This window comes from Ctenopharyngodon idella, chromosome 17 (genome assembly GCF_019924925.1).
Source record: "Ctenopharyngodon idella isolate HZGC_01 chromosome 17, HZGC01, whole genome shotgun sequence".
Taxonomy (NCBI): Eukaryota; Metazoa; Chordata; class Actinopteri; order Cypriniformes; family Xenocyprididae; genus Ctenopharyngodon; species Ctenopharyngodon idella.
This window is the reverse complement of record NC_067236.1, coordinates 20,377,712-20,404,086: the sequence shown is the minus strand read 5'-3', so window position 1 is coordinate 20,404,086 and position 26,375 is coordinate 20,377,712. Positions and strand designations below refer to the sequence as shown.

Here is a 26,375-nt window from a genome sequence, read left to right as displayed (position 1 = left end):
AGTCTCACACACACACACACACACATATATAGATATATATTATTAATGTTAATTAATAATAATAATGCTAATAATATATATATATATTTAATATAAACACACACACACACACACACATATATATATATTATTAATGTTAATATTAATGAATAATAATGCTAATAATATAAATATATACTTAATATAATCACACACACACATATACTGTATTATTTAAATTATTAATGTTAATATATGGTTAGTATATGGTAATATATGGTTCTAAAGAGTCATTTGCAAATGAATTAACACTTGTTTAAAATTTTATTTGAAATAATTTGCATTATGTTCTATTTTCTATAAGTTTGCCTTAAACAAGTAATTTCAACAAATTATATTAAATGGATTTTTTTTTTTTTAATTGTGTTGAATCTTGTATAATTTATATAAAAATGTTAAAATTACTGATTGATGATTTAATGTAAAAACATAAGTTGCCATGACTTACTGATCATGTTTTTACATGTGTGTGTGTGTATATATATATATATATATATATATATATATATATATATTAGTACATATAGAGAGAGAGTACAGTTTTAAAGAGTGAATTGCAAATGAATCAACTCTGTGATTTTGTTTCAGCACTCTTTTCTCAGACACACACCAGTTCTGGATTCTTGACGCACCTGTTTAATGTGTTCCTTCTTCAGGTACTTCTCGCTGTAATACTGTTCCTGACGGAGATTCAGTAGCTGCTGTTGCTGCTGCTCTTTGAGTTCAGACAGTTTCAGTCCGCTGTCTTGATCCAAACTGGCCAGTTCCTGCTCGAAGAACGAGGGTCCGTGTTCAGGACTGGACGACAGACACCTGACGACAGACGCCAGCCTGTGAGACGTTTGTTCACCTGATGTTTCGCCACACAATCCGAACCACAAGTCGATCAGAGGACGTCTACCTACCTCTTCTTACCATCTCGTTTTGCAGACTTCAGCAGGACGGCCCGTTTGCGGAGGTAGTCGTGCTGGATTTCATTGTATTTGGCCGTGTGCTCCTTGATCATCTCAGTGGTTTTCTTGTGATGTTTCTTCACCAGGTCCTTCATCTCTTTATAGTGTCGTCTCTGCTCCCGAACGAATCCCTTCTGCTGTTTGAGCTCCTCGATGGTTTGCGCCTCCATCTCTGAGGCAGAAACAGGCAGGGGTTTTATGGACTGTAAAATTACTTCTTCACATTCCACCTCCATATTTTATGAACCTTTTCTGAAGCTCAGGTGGATGGGTTCACTAAAGCTGTACATCAGAAGTGTTTAAATAATTTATGGTGAACATTCGAAATGATTTAAACTGAACAGCCACCTAATAAAACTGAATTTTATTTGATTGCTTACATAAATTAAGCAAAATATAGCTTATATATACACACACACACACACACACATTTTTTTATATATATATATATATAAAAAATGATTTTGTTTTTGTAAAAATAAATAATAGAATAAACTATTAAATAGCAGGTTATTTCAGGAATAATTAAAATATATTAACAAAATAATACACAAAATATAAAATGTCACGTATTATTTTGTTAATATATTTTAATTATATATAATTAATATATAATTATATATAATTAAATATATAAATATAATTTTGTGTATTATTTTATGTTAATATTTGAAAATTATTTTTTACATTTTTTAAATAACCTGCTATAGTTTGTTCTAATATTTATGTATATATTTATGTATATATACACAAAAACACACACATATACATATATATATATATATATATATACATATATATATATATACATATATATATATATATATATATATACATATATATATATATATATATATACATATATATATATATACACACACACACATAAGATTTTGTGTATTATTTTATATTAATATTTGAAAATTATTTTTGAAATAACCTGCTGTTGTTTGTTCTAATATTCTAATATTTATATTTATGTTTATGTATATATATATATATATATATATATATATATATGTATATATATATATATATATATATATATATATATATATATATATATTTGTTTTTGTGTGTGTGTGCGTGTGTATTTAAAATAAGTAATATATTATTTGTATAATATTTATATTATTAGATTATATATATATATATATATATTACATTTTGTGTATTATTTTGTTAATATATTTGAATTATTTTTGAAATAACCTGCTATTGTTTATTCTATTATTTTTGTTTACAAAAACAAAATCATTGTATATAAATAAATAAATAAATAAATAAATAAATGTATTTCCTGTTATTTTCTCTATATGTGTAATATGACAAAAACATAACTTAATAATATAAAATTATATATTATAATATATTAATATAAACCGTGCAAGTTATTTCAGATTTTCATTTCTCTGAATCAGGTCTCTTTTAAAGTCTGGACTGTGTCTCTTAAATAGGTGATAAAAGCCATTAGATCTGTTTAACACTGACCGGTGAGGACGCTTTGAATAAGATCTTCAGTTTTTGCCGCTGGTTTCGTTGAGCCTGAAACATATCCAGATAAGATCTCATCAGATAAGATTCAACCATATCTAATAACATTCATCATTTTTCTCTCCCGTCTTGTTTGATATGTGAACGCAGCACACGTGAGGTGAAACAGCTTAATCCAATCGATAGTAATGAATTACAGAGATGAGAGGATGATATGAGAGAGGTGTGGAGGTCTGACCTGTGGACTGTGGCTGTGTGCTGATCTGGGACGCGGGTTTAGGAGCCGCGCTGGGCGTGTGACTCAATCCGTTCTCAACCGGGGCGGGTTTGGGTTCGCTTTTAACCTCTGAGGGGTTTTCAACACCCGGATCCGCCTGAAGAACAAGAAACTTCTGCTAGAAACATCACCAAAATACCATTAAATACCATTCTCTGTCAGTTTAACAGCAACAAACCGTTTTGCAAAATGAAAAAAACTCATTAGAAAAATGACTTCATTCATTAAGTAAACGAATGGGAATGTGATTAGAGTTTAGACAGAGTAATTAGTGCAGTAATCCCATTATAAATCTATCACTAACTAATGCTCATGTATATTACATCTGAGAAATTCGATTTAATATGTGACATTAATACTGGTTTGCCCCTTTTTAAAAAGCTTTTTCTTACATACATTTTTAAGGCCCATTTCTTATATATATATAATTAAACATGGCCTAGGAAAATCGACATCATCACCCTTTGTGCAGACGTAATTTTTGGTCAGACTGTCATACAAACAAATTGTGAACACATGCACAAACAAGAGAGAACCAACAAAATATTAATAAATGATTATGTTGTAGTCACTGTATGCTTTTTCCAGTCAGAGTTTTGTTTTCTATGCTTTTTTTCATAGTAAAATAAAACCTGTAGCTGTAGTTTGCTGTGTTTTAGTGTTTGAGCTTCCCTCATATTTAACCCTTGTGTGTCCTTATGGACATTTCTGTCTTTTTCAGTTTTGTTTTTTGATCATTTTACCTGTTAATGCCAACTGCATAAATTTTGGCACTGGCGTGTATTTTTATTGGAATTTTTCTATTTCACCCTCATTTCCTTTAAAAAAAATATATATATATATTTTGCACTAGTAACACAAAATAGTTCCTCTCAGGGCCTTGAGGACAAAATGTCCCCATTGAAACCTTCATTCTGTTGGCAAGGCTTAAAAATGAAAAGTTTTATTTTTTTTAATTTATTTTTTTACCAGATGGTGCCATATTCTCTGGTTTGGCCTATAAAACAAATACTTGCGTTATTCCTGTTTTCTGCTTCTGCTTATTATTGAGCCAACTGGATAAATGATGCAGCTATAATTGTGTGGATGTCAGAGTGTGGTTTGCATGTGTGTAATAAAAAAATTGTGTGTGTGTGTGTGTGTAATATTTGAGAGTGAAAAACTACTGCAAATCACAAATCCAACCACTGTGTGTACCAGTAGAGTTTTGCTGGCATCTAATGGGGAAAATGTGGTACTGCAGTCAAACAAAATCTTACTGAAAGCTTATTTTTTGAGATATCATCCTCAAATTTGGAGCATAATTTGTTTAGATTTATGGTTTTGATTTTATAGCAGTTTTAGAGTTCAACATGTTTCATAAAATATATATTTTATATAAAATAATGTTCTCTATATCTTTTTTCTTATTTCACTTTTTAAACTTTTTTTTTAGTTTGACAATAATCTGCCCAGGGTCTTTTTTAAAATGAAAATTCTGTCATTAATCATGTCGTTCCACACCCGTAAGACCTTCGTTCATCTTTGGAAACACAAATTAAGATATTCTTGATAAAATCCGATGGCTCAGTGAGGCCTGCATTGTTAATTTACACTTTCAGATACCCAGAAAGCTACTAAAGATGTATTTAAAACAGTTCATGTGACTACAGTGGTTCAACCTTAATGTTATTAAGTGACGAGAATACTTTTTGTGCGCCAAAAGAACAAAATATCAACAATGTCTAGTGATGGGCGATTTCAAAACACTGCTTCATGAAGATTTACGAATTTTTTGTTTCGAATCGAGCTGGTATCAAACAATTGCAAACTGCCAAAGTCACGTGATTTCAGTAAACGCGGCTTCGTTACCTCATAAGTGTTTCAAATTTCAAGGGTTCACGTGACTTTGGCAGTTTTATACACGCTCCGTACCACTGATTCGAAACAAAAGATTCGTAAAGCTTCATGAAGCAGTGTTTTGAAATCGCCCATCACTAGATATTGTTGAATAAAGTCATTATTTTGTTTTTTTGGCGCACAAAAAGTATTCTCGTCACTTCATAACATTAAGGTTGAACCACTGCAGTCACATGAACTGTTTTAAATATGTCTTTAGTAGCTTTCTGGGTGTTTGAAAGTCTAAATTATCTTGCTGTCAATGCAGGCCTCACTGAGCCATCGGATTTTATCAAAAATATCTTAATTTGTGTTCTGAAGATGAACGAAGGTCTTACGGGTGTGGAACGACATGAGGGTGAGTAATTAATGACATTATTAATTTTTGGTGTACCAACCCTTTAAGTCGGTGCTCCCAAACTTCAAATTTTTATGACAGTTTTTTGACACTAACATTTTTGTCCAATATGGACCTATGTGTAACTTTTTTTTAATTGATGTACAAGGGTTAAAATATGTAATTCTCATATTTTGATGGTTTATTCGAATTTGTAGGGTGATTAAAACAAATATCCCCTCCGGATGTTACTTTTAAATAATATAAATAATTATATATTGTATTTTAATATATTTTTAATATCACTTAAGAGTGAAAAAGACTCCAAAATTACCATCTTCAACTTTCAGGTCTGAAGATTTGGAGTGAGACAGAAGCAGAATGTGAGTCTGTACCTCTTTGGTGTCTTTCTCCTCTTCTCCTTCCTCTAAAGTGAGAGCCGCCAGCTGTTTGGATCTCTGCTCCATTAGGTTGACGTATCTGATGGGGTTGGACAACGCTTCAATGACATCTGTTCAGCACAGAAACACACCGTCAGTCACGTCAAACACAACAACGCTCTCGAGAACCGTTACAAACTCACAAATCTCTGCATCATGCATCTGTTTTAGATACCATGGGCTAAAGTCATTTTAGTTAGTTAACAGCTATAATGTTTTCACAATATTTTGCAACTTCAAAACCTTATAAATATATATAAAGATTTGATATATGACATTATGTTTTGTCCCTTTTAAAGGCCTTCTTCTTGCAGTGACATTTTGCTCATATCTGAAGTTTCATTATAGGTAGAAACCCTTAATTAAGAGACATTTTTGAAAACATTTTCTCCTTGGCATTTTATGGGTCATTTCATCTTTAAAAAAGCCGTTCATTTACATAAACAGAGTGTTAGATTCAACATTTTCTAAAGAAAAGTCTTTGATAATTAGTTAACATAAAATAAAAGTTGTGACATCTTCTGTGGGGTCTATATCACTTTTTATATAATATGCATATTTAACAAATAATGCCACAGTTGAGCTTTAAATAGGTGAGGTCACTTTGTTTTTATGTGGCTTTAATAAGGCAAAGTTTCCATTTAAATTAAACAAACTCTTAAGATGGTCTAATCATTATTTGCATCTGACAGGAAAACAGACGAGTCAAAACGAACGTGTGAAACGCTGCTGAGAAGGTCAGTGCTGTTGTGCCGCTGTGGTGTAACACTTTTTAACTGAAGCACAACACTAACAGGAGCATTCTGGGAACTGGAGACGTGAATCTGTCCCATAATCCCCCATCTCATAGTTTCAGTATGCAAATGAGGACCACAAGCGTTTGTAAAAACCACCGCTGGGATGAAGATCGAAAAGCTCCTCACAAAAAACACTGTGGCTATACAGTGAAGGTAATACCACGGTACTCTGATATATGGGCCATTCTACAGAATTGGTGCAAACTGCTGTCCCACAACCAAAACACACATTTAAAAAGCATTTAAGTATTCAACTCGTTTACTAAGATCCTTCTATTATCTACTGAATCCCACAATAATACTTAAAATATCAGTAAGCTTAATATATATATATATATAATCATCATTTATTGGGTACTTTCAACTGGGAGGTGGCTGTCCCGAACCCTAACCCCTAAATTTCAAAATGATATTGCAATAATTTTTGCAATTTTTTCCATTGTTTTTAAAAATATCTTTTTGATTTTTTTTTTTTAAAGTGAGGTTCAAAAAAAATATTTATTTTATCTTTCTTTGTAAATCATGAAACTTTGTGTAAAAAATGTGTCCCACATTTTCATGTCACTATCGAAAGAGTGTATGTTTTAGTCCATTGACTGAGATTTATTTTAACCACACTTCTACATTTTTGATCAGAAAATATTCCTGTGTCCCTCCCTCTCATAGCCTCTCTTTCACATTAGATAGGTACCCTCATTTTGAGTTAAATGTGCTCAAAAGCCTGAAAATCTGTGTGTAACTTTAAGGAACGTCACTACCAAACACCTTTTTTCTGCAATTAGGCAAACTGTTTTGGGTGTTATTCCATAAAATTTGTTCAGAAGTGTACTGTGTTGATTAGCATCTTTGAGCTAGGCTCAAAAATATCTAAAATTGTCACTACTGAAACAGTCACGACCGTAACATGTGGTGAAGTTTCGGTTGTAACATTGTTTTTTGAATGTTATTCGATAAAATTTAGTGTTTTTGTGTGTACAACTGTTCAGAACTGTGCTAGCTAACCATGTGTTGATTAGCATCTTTGAGCTAGGATCAAAAGTATCTAAAATTGTCACTACCGAAACAGTCATGACCGAAACGACATTGTTTTTTGGGGGTTATTCGATAAAATTTAGTTTTTTTCTGCGTACAACTGTTCAGGACTGTGTTAGGTAACCATGTGCTGATTTGCATCTTTGAGCTAGGATCAAAAGGATTTGAAATTGTCACTACCGAAACTTCACCACATGTTTCGGTCGTGACTGTTTCGGTAGTGACATCATTGTTTGGTAGTGACAAAAGGGAACACATAATCATTTATTTGGGGGAAATAAACAAAAATTTAATACAGTTATGCAAATCATTAGTATGTTTTATTATGCAAATCATTAGTATTTTAATATGTTTTAGTAGTGTTTTAGTATGTGAGTTAAATTGTGTAACGTGATGTGGTGGCTACCAACACATTACTGTCACTACCGAAAATGTGCAGTCACAACCGAAACATGGGATGTTTTATCAAAAATAAAGTATATTGAATTATCAACTAAGATGTTATTATAGTGTTTGATTTAATGTATATTTAAACTAATGAATCCTTCACTTTGAAATCAGTATGATAAACTTTATGCCTTTTACAAAGAAAGATTGGATTCAAAATACAACAAATCTCATAACTTACACTTGAAATATTGTTAAAATTGTAATTGTTATTGATTTACATATGAGCACATTTTAATAAAATAACAACAAATATATTTACAAGGTAGATGTAAACAATGTTAATAGATCAATGTAACTCTTCTTATTAAATTATATATTATTGTGTTTGGGTAGTGACAAATTTGGGGAGAGGAAAAATATTACAAAACTTTCTGAAAATATTCTTTCTGCACAGTTACTAGAAATGTGTATCTTGGATATTATACAATTTGCATACATACAATTTTTTTCCAAGATGTTTCCAACTCTGACTTTGAATCAATTCTGTAGAATGGCCCATATAAGATATTCAAGTCATAATTCACAAAGAATATAAGAATATTTGTCACATATGCATAGAAGTCCATTTTCCATTTTCTTTATGCAAAGTATAATTTCTTGATTATGATCCAGCTTGTGAGATTCACTCATATTTACCATGTTATTCATAATGGCATTCAAGGTTATTTCAAAGGACGCCACAGTAGTACTATGGTACTTTTAGTGCTTTCTTTGAGTAGCAGATCCTAAAACAGCCAGATGTTTCAGATAACAGAAATGAACTTCTTACCAGCAAATGTATCCGGTACGTAGTCTTTCACCTCGATATACACGAATATAGCAGGAAGAATTAGAGCTTGATTCTTTTCATTTCTCAAACCGATGTAACGATAACCTGTGAGCATATGAGAAAATGGTGCTTTATTACAACAAACAAATCTGCCTTTCCATGCTGCAGCCTACTAGCAATATATTAAAATATTCTAAATAAATAATTAAAGTAAATTTGTCTGTTAAGCCTCCCAAAAATATTACAATGAAATCACATATGAAATCATATTAGGCTCTTAGAGATGCGGGGTTTAGAGAGACTGAATCGTTGATCGAAACGTTTCAGACACTGTGAGAAAAGAGCTGATGCTGCAGTGGAAATTATGAGAAAATTAAAGTGTTTTTAACTTTGGATGCATGTAACTCTATTGTAGGAGACTCCAAAACAACATTAGGAACCATTAAAACAGAATTATACAGGCACTTTAATATACATGTTTCTCACCCGGACGAATGGCTGAGACGGGAATGATCCGATGACCAATGAACTTCCCTCCTTCTTCAAACACGGCTATCCTGAGGGAAGCGAGGGTGGGCAACACAACCTGACCAATAAACAACACAGTTATTTATTTCATGCACTCCAACCATCTGATGATAATAATAACAGGACTCTAAAAACACTCCGTACTTTTTTAAAGACGATGGGCTCCTCGTCCCACACAGGATTGATGGCGTTGCTTTGGGACGTCTTTGTCTTGAAAGCTTTTCGTCTCGTGTCAACTGGAAGTCCAAACATGTCAATCTCCACATAAACGCCCACCTTCTTGTCAGTCAGAAACTGTCCTGATATGATCTAATGGAAGAGACAATGAGATTAAAATGACATATAACCAGTGCTCAGGAAACTAGTTTCAAACGCTTGACTGATAATATTTAACCTATTCGGGATTTAAAGTTGTTCAATTACAGCTAGCTACGACAACTTTACTTACAAAAAGTCTGCAACTATTTTATTAGAGTCTCTACTAGCGTTGTCATGATACTGGAACTTCCAACTTCGATACGATACCTTGAAAAATATCGATATTCGATACCATTTTCAATACCATGGTGAAAACTCACAGACAAATTAATTAAACAGGGCTTTATGTTTTTCAGGTGGTTCTAACTGTAGTATTCAGGTAAGAAATAATATAATAATCAAATATAAAATAACACTGGATAGCCTTCATTGTAAAAATTAAATACAGATTAACACCGTGTCCTAACCAGACTCGATGCGTTAAGATTCCAGCAACAAACAATTTGTCTGTCCACACCAGACACGATATGACTATGAGATGCGATAAAGTCAATCAAAAATCACAGCCAATCAGAAGAGTGTGTGGGCGGGCAAGCTCCTGGCACTCGCAACGAAAAAGTAGCTACATAATCAAATTCATGAATATTACACCATTTTAACATTATTAAACATACATATTGAGTTACTGAAACAATTTTTGTCATAGAATACACTTGTCTGTTCACAGTGATTTGACAGTTTGAACGTTCTTGTTTCCTTTCATTTATTTTGAAGATCTGAGGTGAATTGTTCATTGTTGCTAAAAGACACACAAAATGATATTAAAACTAACATTAGAAGTGTTTAACATTAAATAAAGTACATAAACGATACCAGAGATTATCATTATGATACTTTGTGTTGTTGTTCCAGACGCAATGTCGCAGAAAAATAGAAAACGTTTCTAAAATAGAATCGTCGCGTGTCGCCATCACAGCTAGTTAGGACAAAAATCTGATTAACATGGAAAAGATACCTTTTATCACGTGTCACGTGTATTTGGGACACGGTGTAATGCTTACAATTCAAGTTGCAAAAGTTATTCAGTCAAGAGCAGAGAGCGATTTTCTCTAACATGACAGACAGCAGCAGGCTTATTAGGCTGCTGTCACTTTAAGAGCTGAAGCACGGATCCAATAGACCAATTTGGAGCAGACGTCACAGTTACCTCACTTGCAGCTGCGCGCGCATATTGGTGGCAGAAAAATAGCGGTAACAAGTGGAGGAAAATGGGCAAAATCCACAGAATAAGAGAAAAATGTTTTGTTGTGCCTCTGGATGTCAGAGTCGGAATGCAAAAAATATAATTATAATCCATTTTTATAGAATACCGTCATTGCGGTAATGAAAATGCGCTTTGAAGAAAAACGCAAACGGAGATGTTTATGTTGCAAGTCTCAGACTGGACTGATGAAACAAGCGATGATTAGTTTACTATTAAAGCATGAATTTGATGTAAACTACATAATATTCACATATGTGGTTCATAGGGAACATACATACATAGCCATACAGTTACAGCATGAAATAATATTTAAACCTATAAAATTTTACATAGATAACTTTTAAACATAGCCTATAACATTTTTATTTAACAATTCTGACTTTTTTTCTTGCATTTGCATGTTTATATCTGCCAGTTCAGACTTTATAGCTCACAATTGTGAGTTTATATCACAATTCTGAGGGGAAAAAAGATATAATATAATTGCGGGATATAAACTTGCAATTATGAGGAAAAAAGACTGTTTTTTTGTCTTTGTCTGTTTTTCCTTCTAAGAATTGTGAGATATAAACCCGGATTTGCGAGCAAAAAAAAGGCAGAATTGTGAGATATAAACTCAAAATTAACTTTTTTTTTTATTCTTTTATTCCGTGGCTTCCACATACTTCTACTGCAGAACTGTCATTTTCTGCAACCAGGTAGGCTCCGCCCACAAAAAACATCATCGCTGTTTGCAAACACAAAATAGGTCTATATACTGTTACACAACATGCGTTTTCTCTCAACAATTTACGTTCCAGAACTGACTGTATTTACCTTTTGACATAATTTTGTATGTATTTGGCCGTTTAAGCGCAATAAGCCACGTAAAAGAAGTCAATTCGGTTCTTGCTAGCTGTCTGAGAGGCGGCTTTATGTGCGCGACACTTATATAGATCAGTGCTGTGCGCGCTTTTGGTGTGAGCGTGAAACCTGCGGGAATTACTAAAATTATGCACAATACAAGCACTATTCAACCGGAGCGAATGAGATGAGTGAGTGACAGGAGTATTGGAAGAGTTTCAGACATTTCAGTATCGATACTTATTGAAATATCTACTATTTTATTACTGTCATGAGAATTAATAGTGCACTGCAAATGAGTTTCCTAATGCTAACGGTTTTGGCAACAGTCTCGTGTTCCAGTTAAAAGCCTAAGTCTAGTACAAATCTAACCTTTACTGATAAGGTATTGGCTACAATCCCATCCACTGTGCTTTCTGTGAAGGGGTCGAAATGCTTGTCCGGTCGCCTCATGAACTCTGGTTTGAGCCTGTAGCCACTTTTCCCGTTGTACTCGTACATGCCGAGGTTCAGCTGCATGGACAGATCTGAGAGAGCAAACAAATATGAAGTGAAATTACAGCTGACATTTCATATCAAAGTCATGTTTTAATAAGTCTTTCCTGAAGCGTTTTGATTCATCTGCTCACCGATGGTCTGAAAGTTGAGTGCTACAAGCTGACAGCCGGCGTTCCAGAACACCTGCGGCATGTAGTTGGAGGAATCCACCCGAGTTCCTTTGGGATAGATTCTGCTCAGCTGAAATTTGTTGTATCTACATGCACACTGTTAAGGGACTGACGTAATGAACTGATAACTGATTCATTCACCTCCAGCACAACTAGCACATACATCACAAAACACAAAACTGTGTAAAATAATTAAAACGTAAAATATTAAAGAAATGATATTTGTTGTAAAATCTTTTTGGCTTTTTTGCTATAATGTGACATTATTTTATTATGGGCATGAAAATTTAAGCACATTCGTCCAGATGTTTATATGTGTGTAAACAACTATATATATATATATATATATATATATATATATATATACATATACACATATAAATTACTCCAGTCTTCAGTGTCACAAGATACTTCAGAAATCATTCTAATATGATGATTTGCTGCTCAAGAAACATTTATGATTATTATCAATGTTGAAAACTGTTGTGCTGCTTCATATTTTTTTTATAACCTGTGATACTTTTTTCAGGATTCTTTGATAAATAAAAAGTAAAAAAAAATAAAGAACAGCATTTATTTAAAATTGAAATATTTTGTAACAATATACACTATACTGTTCAAAAGGAAAGAAATTAATACTTTTATTCAGCAAGGATGTGTTGAATTGATCAAAAGTGATAGTAAAAACTTATATTGTTACAAAAGATTTCTGCTCTTTTTTAACTTTTTATTCATCAATGAATCCTGAAAAAAAAGTGTCCAAATTTTTGACCTGTGTATATGAATATAAGATATCGATATTATATATATATATATATGGTGTGCATCAAGTGAAAAATTTAGGTATAGTTTGCGATTGAGACTATTCTTTAAAATTAAGCCTTTTGTATCACGGAAGGACCTGGAAAATGTTATTCATGCTTTTATTTTCTCAAGATTAGACTATGGTAATGCACTGTACTATGGTGTTCAACACAAAAGCTTAGATTACAGCTGGTCCAAAATGTGGCCGCAAGACTTCTGACAGGCACTCGAAAAAACTACATTGGTTGCCAGTTTCCTATAGGATTGATTTTAAGATACTATTATTTGTTTTTAAAGCCTTACATGGTACTGCTCCAACATATATAGCTGATCTGATCCAGGGGAAGAAACCAAAGAGAACGTTACGCTCTGAGTCATTAAATCTCTTAGTGGACCTGCGGACGTACCGGATAATGAGAGGAAACCGCTCCTTTGCGGCCGCCGCTCCTAGGCTGTGGAATGGTTTACCTCATTATATCCGGCAGTGCTCCACTCTTAGAGAGCTTAAACGGCATTTAAAATCGGATTTTTTACTGTGGTGTTTGATCATTCATGAGTGTTGTGTTAGTGGTGTAATGGGTTTTTATTAATGCCTCTTTGAATTTGAGGTTGATTTTGAGTAATGGGAATTTGGGGTGAAAATGTACTTGATTGTCATTAAAAGGCCCTAAAAATAGGCTCCATTTTGTTTAATCCGTAAATTTCTTATTTATTTTTATTTGTAAATGTGGTGAAATGTGACTCAAACTTGTATTGGCAGGTTTTCTGAGATGCACTCAATAAAATGGTAAAAAAAATGAAAACAATATCCTTTCATAAGACTTGAAACAGTACATATGGACTAGAGTTCTGAAATGTTCCTGCCAGATTTGATTATTTGGGTCATAAGTTATGGCATGAATAATAGATGCACTTGTCCTGGTTTCCTGTCATGTGTCTGATGGGATATGTGGGTTGTGTGTGAAGTCACTACAGACGAGCAGCAGAACAAAACACACTCATCCTTCAGTTCCTCAGGTAAAGGATGCTCTACAAACTCCACCGGTGTCTTCGTGAGCTGCTCCAGGGCTTTGGTCTCCACAAACGATGACATCTGATAACTGCGCTTGGTTTCTGAAAGCAAACAAATTGAGTTTTGAAGAGATCTTCAAATCAGCGCACACATTATCGCATGCGGTCATACTCACTCTTGGAAACCTCAAAGGAGTGGAACTTGGTCGGCTGGATGTAATTGACCAGCGTGGACATTTCTTCTGTGGCAAAGGCTTCAGATCCTGCTGTACCCTGAAAAAACACAAAACCACCTCATTAGATCGATGAGCAGCTTTTTATGAAGGTTAAGATCCTCATTTGACAATCTGTTGAGAAAAATCATATTTTTTTTAAGAGTTTCAAGCCCTGTTTTTTACTATATTTGTGGACAAGTACCTGGAACTGACACAACAGAGTTAAACATTTTATTTACAGAGAAATCAGCTTCTGTCGATAACCTCAAAATGACCAATTAATCAGTTTCTGATTTATCCTAGTGTTGATAATGTCAACTAGAACTAAAACTATAATTTTCGATAATTTAAATAAAGCTGAAATAAAATATAAATATAACAGGAAAAACTAGAAATGAGGAAAAATGTTAGAAATCAGGGGGACAAAATAGAAACAGAAATGTTGCCTTGGCAACTAACTGAAATAAATAAATAAATAAATTTAAATTTAAGTACTAAAATTGCTAAAACTAAAACTGAAATAAAAATAAAGCCATACAGAAATATAAAAAACAAACAAACAAACAAACAAAAAATAGAAATTAGAATCATTGCCTTGGCAACTATATTGAAATAGGTTTAAGTACTAAAATGACTAAAATACTAAAGAAAAATGTTTTTATAAAATTAATAAATACATTAAAGCTATATAGGAATATTTTAAAATAAACCAACAAAAAATAGAAATGTTGCCTTGTCAACTAACTGAAATAAATAAATTAATTAATAAATAAATTTAAGTCCTAAAACTGCTAAAACTGACAAAATATAAAGCCATACAGAAATATAAAAAAACTAAAAAGACAAAAAAGAAAAAAAAAAAGAAACATTGCCTTGGCAACTATATTGAAATTAGATTAAGTACTAAAATTACTAAAATACTTACTAAAAAAAACAAAAAAACAAAACAAAAAACCTTTTTTCTTTTTTATAAAAGTAATAAAAATACATTAAAGCTATACAGAAATATTTTAAAACAAACCAACAAAAATAGAAATTAAAACCAAAACTGAAATAAAAATAAATTTAAGCTAAATAGAAATATAAAAAATGACAAAAGCACGTAACAAAATTACTAAAACTTCAACTAAAATGAAAACTGAAAATATAAAAACAAAAGCAAATAAAGGCGGCACAATAAGTCATGCCAGCATGGCTGAGAGCATCACAATGACTGCAACAATGAGCAATTAAAGGAATATTAAGATGATTTTAGGCAAAATGACTGAAAAATCATAAACACTCACTAGTAAAGATTTAATGGTTTATCACTTTTGACCAATAGGTGGAGCTGTGACCAAATTGATGTGGTGTTGTCAAGAGTGAGGTGACAATGACACATGCAAAGTTTGGTGTCAATATGCCAAAGCTCTGCAGACATACAGCCTACAGAGGTGTTTTGGCATCATGCCTCAAATTTTGTTGTTGTGGTATACGAATACGATTTTGTCTATTAACACAAAATCCATAACTTTTTGTCGGCACAGTCGGAAGATGATACGATTTGATTTTGGTGAAAATCGGACGAGTGGTCTAGGAGGAGTTCAAAATAGTAGGTTTTGAAAAAAAATCAAAAAGGCAAACAGGAAGTTTGGCCAAATATGGCAAAATTGGTATCTATGTTCTCGGCATGACCCAAGGTTCATTCATTACAATAGGCTAATTTAATCAAAAGTTATTAGCATTTCATTATAACTTTTGACCACAAGGTGGTGCTGCCCCAAACTTTTTAAATACCTTGAGGGCATGGTGGCAAAGACACATACCGAGTTTCATAACGATACGCTAATGCGTTCGTAAAATATAGCATTTTACGACAAAATTCAAAATGGTTGACATCCAAAATAGCCGGTATGGGAAAATTGGATATCAGTCAACTCAGAATGCCGCCCTGAATCTAACCACATTTATGATTTTTGGACAAACCATTCAGAAACTATAAGCAAAATAGCCATTTTTCGCATATATCTCCAGACCAGTAGGTGGCACTGCGCCGAAACGCAGCATATATTGATTTCCATAACTTTTTGTCACCATGATTTGAAGATGATCTGGTTCAATTTGCGTGAAAAATGGAGCAACGACCTAGGAGGAGTTCAAAAGTAGTTTTTTTTTCTTCGGAAAATTAAAAATGGCGGAAAAATTTTAACGATGGAAAATGACGTGCATTCATTCAAAAGTTATTAGCATAAACGTGAGTGCAAATTTGGACAGCTGGTGGCGCTAGAGGGATTGAGTTAGAGAAATTTGCTATGGACACAGTTCAGACTGTCCTCTATCTGTGTGCCAAATTTCATAACTTTCCCGCAAGTGGTTTTATGGGCTCCCATAGACCACGAGAGTGGAAGAAGAAGAAGAAACGGAAGAACAAAAAGAATGCCAACGATTACAATAGGTGCCTACACACCTTTGGTGCTTGACCCCTAATTATAGCATTAATAAATACTATCATTGTAAATAAATAACAAATATTTATTGATACACAAATAAAAACACAAACTCATACTGACCTCGTCTGACTTCTTACAGTCGTCATCGTCATCATCTTCATCCTCGTCATCCTCAGCCTCCACCTCTGCAGGCGCTAAATGACAAAAATAAACTTATACGTCAATCAAATCCCAAACACGAGAAGCAAACAGTGATTTGCAAACACATGCGCAGCTTAACCAGACATCCGGAGAGTCAGTTTTGTCACACGTCTCCATCCACTCAATATATGCAGAGCTGGTGTGAGATAAGAAAGAGCTCAGAGACAGGAAGTCCTGTTAATCCCATGATAAAGAGAGCAGATGTGTGTGGCTTTAAGATGCTAAGTCATAATCAATGAGTCTGAACACGCAAGACCTTCACCACCTGCTGCTTTAAAGGGATGGTTCATGCTCAAAGGAAAATTCAGACATCATTTACTCAACTTCATGTTATTGCAAACATGAACTATTTCACACAGCAGACAGTTTAAAGTGACGACATCACTGTCTCCAAAAACACCATGTGTTCCAATTAAAGAAATGAGGTTCGTAACAACATTGTAATTTCATAACTCCAGTCAAATGTTTGGAATAATTAATATTTGGTAAAAGTCTCTTCTGCTCACCAAGGCTGCATATATTTGAAAATTTATTTGTAAAATGTAATTTATTCATGTGATCAAAGCTGCATATATTGACTGATTTGCTGCACAAGAAACATTTCTGATTATTATCAATGTTGAAAACAGTTGAGCTGCTTCATGTATTAATGTGAGCTGCTTAATCTGAAATTAATACCTTTATTTAGTAAGGACGCATTAAGTTGCCCAAAAGTGACAATAAAAACATTTATAATGTTTAAAACATTCTATTTTAAATAAATGCTGTTCTTTTGAACTTTCAATTCTGAATCCTGAAAAAAATGTATCACAATTTCCACCAAAATTTAAGGATTCCGAGAAATAAAGTCAGAATTGCGAGAAATAGTCAGAATTGCGCGTTATAAAGTCACAACTGTGAAAAATAGTCAAAATTGTGAGAAATAAATGTACAATTGCGAGTTATAGTCACAATTGCGTGTTATAAACTCAATTGCGAGGTATAAAGTCAGAATTGCGATAAATAAAGTCAGAATTGCGATAAAGTCAGAATTGCGCGTTATAAAGTCATAACTGCGAAAAATAGTCAAAATTGTGAGAAATAAACTTACAATTGCGTGTTATAAACTCAATTGCGAGATATAAAGTTAGAATTGTGAGTTATATAAACTCACAATTCTGACTTTTTTTCTCACGATTGTGAGATATAAACTTGCAATGGCGAGTTATAATGTCCAATTCTGAGGAAAAAAAGACGGACTTTATAACTCGCAATTGCGAGTTTACATCATGCAATTCTGAATTGCAAGATAAAAAGTCGCAATTATACCTTTTTTATTTTTTACTTGGTGGAAACAAGCTTCAATAGAAAAGTTATTTTAAATTGTAATAGTATTTCGCAATATTACTGTTTTTATTGTCATTTTGATCAAATAAATGCAGGCTTGGTGAGCCGAAGAGACTTCTTTCAAAAAATATTTAAAAAATCGTAATGCTAGCAATCTCTTGACCAGTATTGTATTCCTCTACAAATGAGTCTTTAAGCTGTATTTGGTTCTGAAATCATGTGCATCATTTATTTCCTGATAATGCAGCCATGAATCACTTCAGTCAGCATGATTTCAGACATGAGTTCAGGTGTCTGTGGTGCTGCAGGTGGAGGTCTCGAGGAATCTACACCCCGCTGAGGAACCAGCTGTTCAACATCTGCTTTCCGCCAGAATGCTGTCTGGATTCAACCTTTAAAAACCTCTAGCATCCATCACAGGCTCCCGACGCCTCCGTCAGACATAAACGCACACGTCTCCGACCTGCAGAGGGTCTGTCGGCACATCGGCGCTCGAAAATGTCAGACGCTTGACTCTCCACATGCAGCTTTACACAGAGACCAGCTCACGGCTCCGGGAACGGCGGCGCTAATCGAGCTGCTGACGAGTTTATGACGTTTGCTTCTGTGCTTTCTTTCTTTCAACTAAAGATCGAGCCTTGAAAGGGGACATATCATGGGTTTTCATTTCACCTAAGAGAAGAGGGATGAATGCACTACATCGACCAGAGACCAGTTTTCAAATAACACACGTCAGAAATCATATACTTGGATCAAGTTATAATTATGGTGTCTGTAATTTAAACTCCAAGGCATTTATGTTGAACATCTATCAAACCATTAAACAGTGAATATACCAAACAAACCAAGCTCAGAACTGTACACATTTATATATTATATTATATTATATTATATTATATTATATTATATTATATTATATTATATTATATTATATAATTTTTTAAACTAATAAAAAATTAATATAAATAAAAAAATATAAAAATAATATAATATTTAAAATCTAATATAATAATATTAAAATATTACTTTTTTAACAATTTACTAATTTAACTATTTTTTATAATGTATATTTACAATTTAGCACTGTATACAAATTTAATATAAATACTAAAATAATAATAGTATGGTATATATTATATATAATAATATAAAATTATATTTTATTAATTTACAAATGTAATATAAAGAACATCTTATAATAAAAAAAATAATATATATAAATATATATAATTAAAATAAAAAATAAAATAAAAATAAATAAAAATAAAATAAATTTATATTAACAATTAACTAATTATAAAATGTATTTTATTAATTAATTTATATATATATATATATATATATTAATAATTTACTAGTCTAATTTTATATTTTTATATTATATATTTACAATTTAGAAATGTACATTCAAATTTAATATGAATAATATAAAATAAAATGAATTATAAATATAGAAATACAGCATATATAATACATAATAATATAAAATTATATGTTAATAACCATTTACAAATTGAATTTTAATTTTTTATATTGTATATTTACAATTTAGAAATGTATACAAATTTAATATAAATGCTAAAATAATAATAGTATATTATATATAATAATATAGAATTATATTTTATTATTAATTTACACATTTAATTTGAATAATTTACATAGAATATTTACAATAATAATAAACTATGTCCTGCATGTTTTAAAATCAAACACTGTCAGTCATGTACATGAACATATCAATTATTGGCTGATTGTTTGAAAGTCCCGCCCATTTGAGATCTCGTCCAATCATCATACACTGTCCAGTCAACATCAATTCTTGCTCCGTTGAGTAATACAGGCACTGACTTTTATGGACACAATCAATCGCAGATTTCAAGGGAAAACAGTCCATGCGTGAAGAACAAGAGCCCTTTAATACCTGCAGGTCCAGCGCTGGGTGACGAAGGCTCAAACACGCTGGACGAGTCGCTGTTGGTGTTGGACACCTGCTCGGACAGCTTCTTCTTCGTGCTCCCGTCAGATGGTTTCGGGTGAGATTTCTTGTTCTTGATGAGGATCTTTCCCATGAGCTCTTGAGGGCTTGGCAGAGGAACTCCAGACTCGAGCTGAAACGCCACAACAGAATCTGTCTTGAGAACATTGGCTCGGCCGGAATGGACTCGACCACAAAAAGAGCACAAGCGGATGTGGGAGTGATAAACTTACAGGATATTTCTCAAGCGGCTCGGTCAGAAGTGCGTCCCCGAATATCGATCTGCAATATTCTGCCATTTTGGCTTGCTGTTTGGGGCTGCGATTCAATATAAACACCATTAGAGCTGTCATAAAACAGCCATCACAACACGTTAACAAAATTAGTTTCTTGCAACGTTTGCATGCATCTCTCACTACATGTCCTTCTGTGACTGGAATGAAATTCCCAGACTGCACGCACATCGTGTCATCTTTGATTTCATGCAGAAAATAAAGCGAGCGCTCAAGCCGTCACATCTCACAAGAGAACAATGATGACTGAAAACAAATTATGCTTTTCAGAGACGGTTATAATCGCTCTACTCCTTGTTGCCATAGTTGCAGTCGGCCCCTGAGGAGCCGCGGCGCTACGGGACGGAGAGTATCAGCGTGTGCGGCTTCACTTACGAGTCCACATGATTCTCAAAGGACAGGATGACGGGGAAAGGAGACGTTTTGAAAGCACACTCCGCTATAGCTTCAATCACTTCCTGGAAAACAAGAACAGAATTTAAACGTGAAATATTTAGATATGTCAAAGTGCAATAGCTCTGTTTACTTTGATTGTTTCTAATGTTTTATTGCAGTTATAACAGTTAGCTGACTTTTTATTATTGTACTTCTATCAATATACTTTAAAAACTATATAAATATATAACTATATATATATAATGTATATACATAGTGTACTATATTATACTACATATACTAACGAAACTGAATGCTTCTGGTTATATAATGCATTTAATAATAAATCATAGGCCACACATACGTATATACAGAAATAAAAGTAAGTATTTCTACAATGGGATCGGCACCAAAAACATTTGTGTTTTGAATTCGCATCACTAAATATCACTGTAAAGTCCAAGACCAAGAGGTATCAGCAGACCCAAATTATTAAGTTATATTTATATATTTACATATATACAAATATATACAAATTTGTATACAAATTTAATTTTGGTTTGTTATAGATTGTATAACTACAATTCAGAAATGTAGACATTTATATTTCATTTACGATTTACAAATTAAATTTTAATTTATAATATTTTATTATTTTATAATTATGTGGAATTCTGCAGAATACATTTAAATATGGTAATAAAAAATGTACTAAACTATAAAACATATAATATATATATATATATATATATATATATATAAAATATATATATATATATATATATATATATATATATATAAAAAATATAGCATAGCTAAACAAATAATTAATTAATAATTATTAATATTTGCTTTAATAAAGTTAAAATTAAACGAGCACTCATGGTTTTATTTTAAAAATGTATATAAATTAAATTTTAATTTGTTATATATTGTATAATTACAATTTAGAAATGTACACATTTATATTTTAATTTTTTATATTTTTATATTTAATTTTACAAATTAAATTTTAATTTATATATTTTATTATCAATATTGTGGAATTCTGCAGAATACATTTAAATATGTTAATAAATAAAATGTATATATATAATTATATACACACACACACACACACACATTTTGTTTAATTATATAAAATATTTATATACTTATTTATATATAAAATAAATAAAATATAGAATAAAAAAGAATAAAATCTAAAACTATATATATATATATATATATATATATATAATTTATATATAAAAACTAAATAAGTACTAAACAAAAAAACTATTTTTTAAAAAACTTATTAAAATTAATTTGCTTAAACAAGTGTGTGTGTCTGTCTGTGTATATATATATATACATATATATATATATATATATATATTTATATATGTGTGTGTGTGTGTGTGTCAAGTCAAATCACCTTTATTTATATAGCGCTTTTAACAATGCAGATTGTGTCAAAGCAGCTTTACAGTGATAACAGCTCTTAAAGAAAATGGTGTCATTATCCATCTTCAATCAATCAATAGCTATTAATTTAGTTAATTTATCTTTATCAGCACTGGAGTAAACAGTGATGTCATCATCCAGCTCAGTTCAGTTCGCATACAATGGTGTCAATGCAGGCAGATCAGAACACTGTTGAATATCAAATGTCAAGTGTGTGTGTGTGTGTGTGTGTGTACAATTAATGAATAAATAATTATTAATATTAATTAGCTTTAATAAAGTTAAAATGAAACAAGCACTCACAGGCCTGCTAACGTGTGCACACAGATTTTGCATTGCCTGTGTATCAGTCAGTGAAGACCTTACCAATTATTGGGTTATTTTTTTATAGAATCCAAGTTAAGCACTACTTAACTGCAAGCACTGATGAAAAGCTGTGTGATAACTCAAAACTGAACCAGGCTCTCATGTGAGTGTGGTGGGCTGCAGGTCACCTTGAAGGAGATTTCTGAGGTCATGGTGAAGCCGTGTGTGATGACGGGTTCCTCCTCCGCCGTACGCCCCTTCCAGCAGTCCAGCTCCACACAGCGGCAGCCAGACAGCAGCGTCTGCCGATACATCTCCACCGAGGAGTTACCCGCAAGCTGACCCGCTGACAACACACACACAAACCCCTTAGCAAATGCTGGGAAGAACGCTGACTTCATGCAGAAACGAATATGCACTCAAGCAACTACTTTGCTTGACTTGTATGAACTGAATTATGATACTTTCATGGTGTTTTTGTCCTTTTTTGAACTTGACAGAATTCTCCTCACACATTTAACAAAAAAACAACAGCAGTATATCAGCTAAAACCAGCTTGGGACAACATAAAGGTAAAAAAAGAAGACAAGTTTCATTTTTGGGTGCGCTGTTCCTTTAAGAACGCAGTTGAGTATGTACTTCAGCAGCTCTGCACTACCTGCTCCGGCTGTGTTTTAGATTGATACATTAGCAGAATATTCACCATAATTGCATTTATAATTTATTTCTTGGTTTTTGAGGCCTATAACTGAGCATGCGGTGTGTTCTCAGATCTCTTCTAATAATTGGCTCTTACGCGATGTAATGCACTTTACCGTAAGTAGGTTTAAATGTAAATGTACTAATTCATGTAAAACATTGCCAAATGTGGAATTATTATTGTAGAGCTTATAAAGCACTGCTGTGAAATGATTCTTCTTCTCTGCACTTTTATGCAAACTGATTATCATTATTACTACTAGTTTAGATCAGTCAGTCTGAGGTGTGCAGTCTATTATGAGATTTTGCAACTTTATTCGGTATTGTTTCTAACATCTATTTGCATATTGCACCAGGTGATTTGTCTGTTGTGGTACCTGTGAGGTAGGTGTTGTGGGAGGAGTTGATGAAGTAATGAGAGAGAGGGAAGGTCATGTCTTCACTCTGGTCCAGTTTTTCTGCAGGAATGACGCTGTTCTCTTGACTGATCAGATACCTGGAGAAGCCCTCGACTGAGATCTGCCCTGTTACACAAATAACACAATACATCAGAGAAAGAGGCTCATGCACACATATCCAAATAAATATATATATATATATTGTAATTGTTAAAATTTCCAAGGATCAGCATTCTCCCCTAAAAGTGATCGGGCGGACCAAACCATAAGTCGTAGAGACTTGAAGCTTTGAGGGCTGGTAGTACTCACACTGTCTACAACGTCACCAAGGCTCGCCCTGATCAGCCTGATGGGGGCGCTACAGCGGCCAAAAGTACGAAATGGCTCGCAACTCCGAAATTTTCGGGTATTTTGGATTTTTTGAAAAACCTACTTTTGCAAACTAGTCCTAGGTTTTTGGCCCGATCGGAACCAAACCAGTGCAGCGAGATTCTCCGGAGTCTGATTGTCAATAATTATCAAAAAAAAAAGCATTTCGATTCACAGTCCCTAAGGGCCGCCAAAACGTGTGAAGTGGGTGGAGCCACTTTTACTAAAATGGCTATAACTCATGAACGAAATTAGATATTTTCACCAAATTTGGCACATCTATGCAAGAGCTCATTCTGTGGTCGCGTGAAAAAGGATGTGGCGACTGGCCACTTGGTGGCGCTATAACTGGAAAAAAACTTGAAAATGGCTATAACTACTTCACCGTTGGTCTGATTGACTTGAAAATTGGCATGCAGTGTCTTTGTCTGAGGTGACATGATTGTTTATGATGGAGGCCAATTGAAACAAAACTCGCTGGGCCTGTTTGACTCACAGCCATAGAGGCCTGTGAGAAATTCGGAAGAAATCGGTCACGGGGGGGCGCCTTCGCATTTTTCATGTGCGTAAAGGATTGTATATCGAACGATTTTTCGCACACGGCCACAACATTCATACCACATGGTAGAACTCCTCATTCTGAGCAACTTTGCCTCTAAGACCGTCGCTGTCCATCGAATCTTCGTTAAGTATTGGAGATTTAAAAAAAAACAACTTTGGCGAACTAGTCCTAGGTTTTTGGCTCAACTTCGATAACTGTTAAAAAGCTTTAAAAACCATATATTTCCTATGGTAAATTGCCTGTATTGGCTGTAAATGGTCATTTCCATCTATGATCGAGATGTTTACAGGTTTCCTAAATAAAACATGATACCTTTTTACGCATGTGCTTAAAGGTCTTAAAGCTCTTGAACCCTGATAATTGCTGCTCGCAGCTATATTTTGAAACTTTCTTTTGGAATTCTTTTGGAACACTTTCTTTCTGTCAATTTTAAACAATTTAAAATGCTCTTGAATGGTAGTGTAGTTTTCACAGCAGCATCATTATGGCATCAAAAAGTGATACAATCAAGATCGCATTGTGTTCTATTCACCTACATCTGCATTCAACAGAGGATATTTCACCTCAGAAAATTATCACTCTCTTTTGCACCAAAAGTAACAACTTGTCTCATCGAGTAAATTAGCACTGCGACTGCAAACAAACTTTAAATTAAACTCAAGCTGGAAGATCAGTGTTCCCTAAACAGCACTCGCGGTTGAAGGGAAGACACTGGGGGACGAGTGTCCCCTGCGACTAATTCTCACCAGCAGTTTACATTAATTAAACTCATTCTTTGCAGAGCTCCAAAGGTAATTAACCGTGGCCCTCTTTACGGCTGGAAGGCAGCGCTCAGGCTCAACGATCGCCGCCGCCTGTGTCACTCCAAAGCAAACAGCCCTTGATTTGCACACCGAAATAACACAAACCACCTCGCTGTCTCGAAAGGGGAGTCAAATGGTTTTTAAAGACTACAATTACTGCACACTGCTGAAATTCAGCAATTGTCTTGTCGAGTTAAATGGAGAATGAAAGAACAGGAACGAGATAAGAATGTAGATTGTATCTGTTGTCACAGTCTTGCATCCTAAGGTGGTTTTCTAGTTTCAACCGGCCACCAAGATGTTCAGACAGGTCTAGTTTAAAGATTTTAGAGGGTTTTTACACTGGTTTGGTCAGGCTAGAAGACCAGGAGCCATTATGTTAAGACTTAAAGGGGTCATGAATTGAGAAATCAACTTTACCTTGAGCTTTTCATATATAAGAGGTCATAGAATATCCTGTAAGTTTCAGAACTGAAAACTTCCTTGTTAGTCCAATAAAAGCTTTTATTGACACCAGGCCCAACGTCTCGTACTGGAGCGTGCCAATAGATAGGTGAAACGCAGAAGAAATCAACGTCTACTTCATCATTGCAACATTAGCCCCGCCCACTGGTGTGTTAGTGAGATGAGGAGGAGAGAAGAGCGATACAGGACTAAAATAACATTACCTTTCAAAGGATCCTAATGCTAGGAATGTGGTTATTTATTTTCAACAATGTGAATGTCTCAGTTGAGCTTTATTTATTTGTATTCGGTACATTTCACTGTGGATTCTTTGGTAAATCGATCGCATGTTAGCGCAGGCTTCGCAAACAGACTTTTACGATATGGACTCGACAGTAATGCAACAACATGTGAGTAACTGTGTTCATTCTAATGCCTGATCTGATATGAAATGATTCATGTACAGTCAGATGTTCTTTGTCTATGTGTCAGTAAATCAAACCAGTGACTAAACGCTCAACTTCATGTTCTTTCTCTTAGTAGGATGAAAATAATCTGTTATTAAATGGTGATTAAATGATGAATAGAAAGTGATCAAAGAACGCTCCCTTTACAATCGCTGGAGCTGTCAATCAAACAGTGCAAGTTTTTCAGTGACTGAGTTCTGGACTCATGCCAAAACTCCCGTT

The 26,375-nt window shown here is 33.5% G+C and overlaps 1 protein-coding gene across 1 annotated transcript in view; it reads right to left on the bottom strand.

The window, feature by feature from the left end:
- Positions 1 to 26,375, bottom strand: part of LOC127498080 (1-phosphatidylinositol 4,5-bisphosphate phosphodiesterase beta-1) — an 80,006-nt gene that overhangs the window by 10,662 nt on the left and 42,969 nt on the right. Inside the window, exons 10-27 of the mRNA XM_051867035.1 lie at positions 23,488 to 23,634; positions 22,600 to 22,757; positions 20,660 to 20,742; positions 20,225 to 20,309; positions 19,938 to 20,124; positions 16,607 to 16,680; positions 14,019 to 14,115; positions 13,860 to 13,944; positions 11,989 to 12,113; positions 11,732 to 11,886; positions 9,139 to 9,303; positions 8,953 to 9,052; positions 8,467 to 8,571; positions 5,374 to 5,489; positions 2,725 to 2,860; positions 2,484 to 2,537; positions 945 to 1,164; positions 672 to 852 (exon numbers count right to left, since the gene is read on the bottom strand). Of these exons, the coding sequence (XP_051722995.1) occupies positions 672 to 852; positions 945 to 1,164; positions 2,484 to 2,537; positions 2,725 to 2,860; positions 5,374 to 5,489; positions 8,467 to 8,571; positions 8,953 to 9,052; positions 9,139 to 9,303; positions 11,732 to 11,886; positions 11,989 to 12,113; positions 13,860 to 13,944; positions 14,019 to 14,115; positions 16,607 to 16,680; positions 19,938 to 20,124; positions 20,225 to 20,309; positions 20,660 to 20,742; positions 22,600 to 22,757; positions 23,488 to 23,634 (2,273 nt within the window). The remainder of the gene's footprint in view (positions 1 to 671; positions 853 to 944; positions 1,165 to 2,483; positions 2,538 to 2,724; positions 2,861 to 5,373; positions 5,490 to 8,466; positions 8,572 to 8,952; positions 9,053 to 9,138; positions 9,304 to 11,731; positions 11,887 to 11,988; positions 12,114 to 13,859; positions 13,945 to 14,018; positions 14,116 to 16,606; positions 16,681 to 19,937; positions 20,125 to 20,224; positions 20,310 to 20,659; positions 20,743 to 22,599; positions 22,758 to 23,487; positions 23,635 to 26,375) is intronic.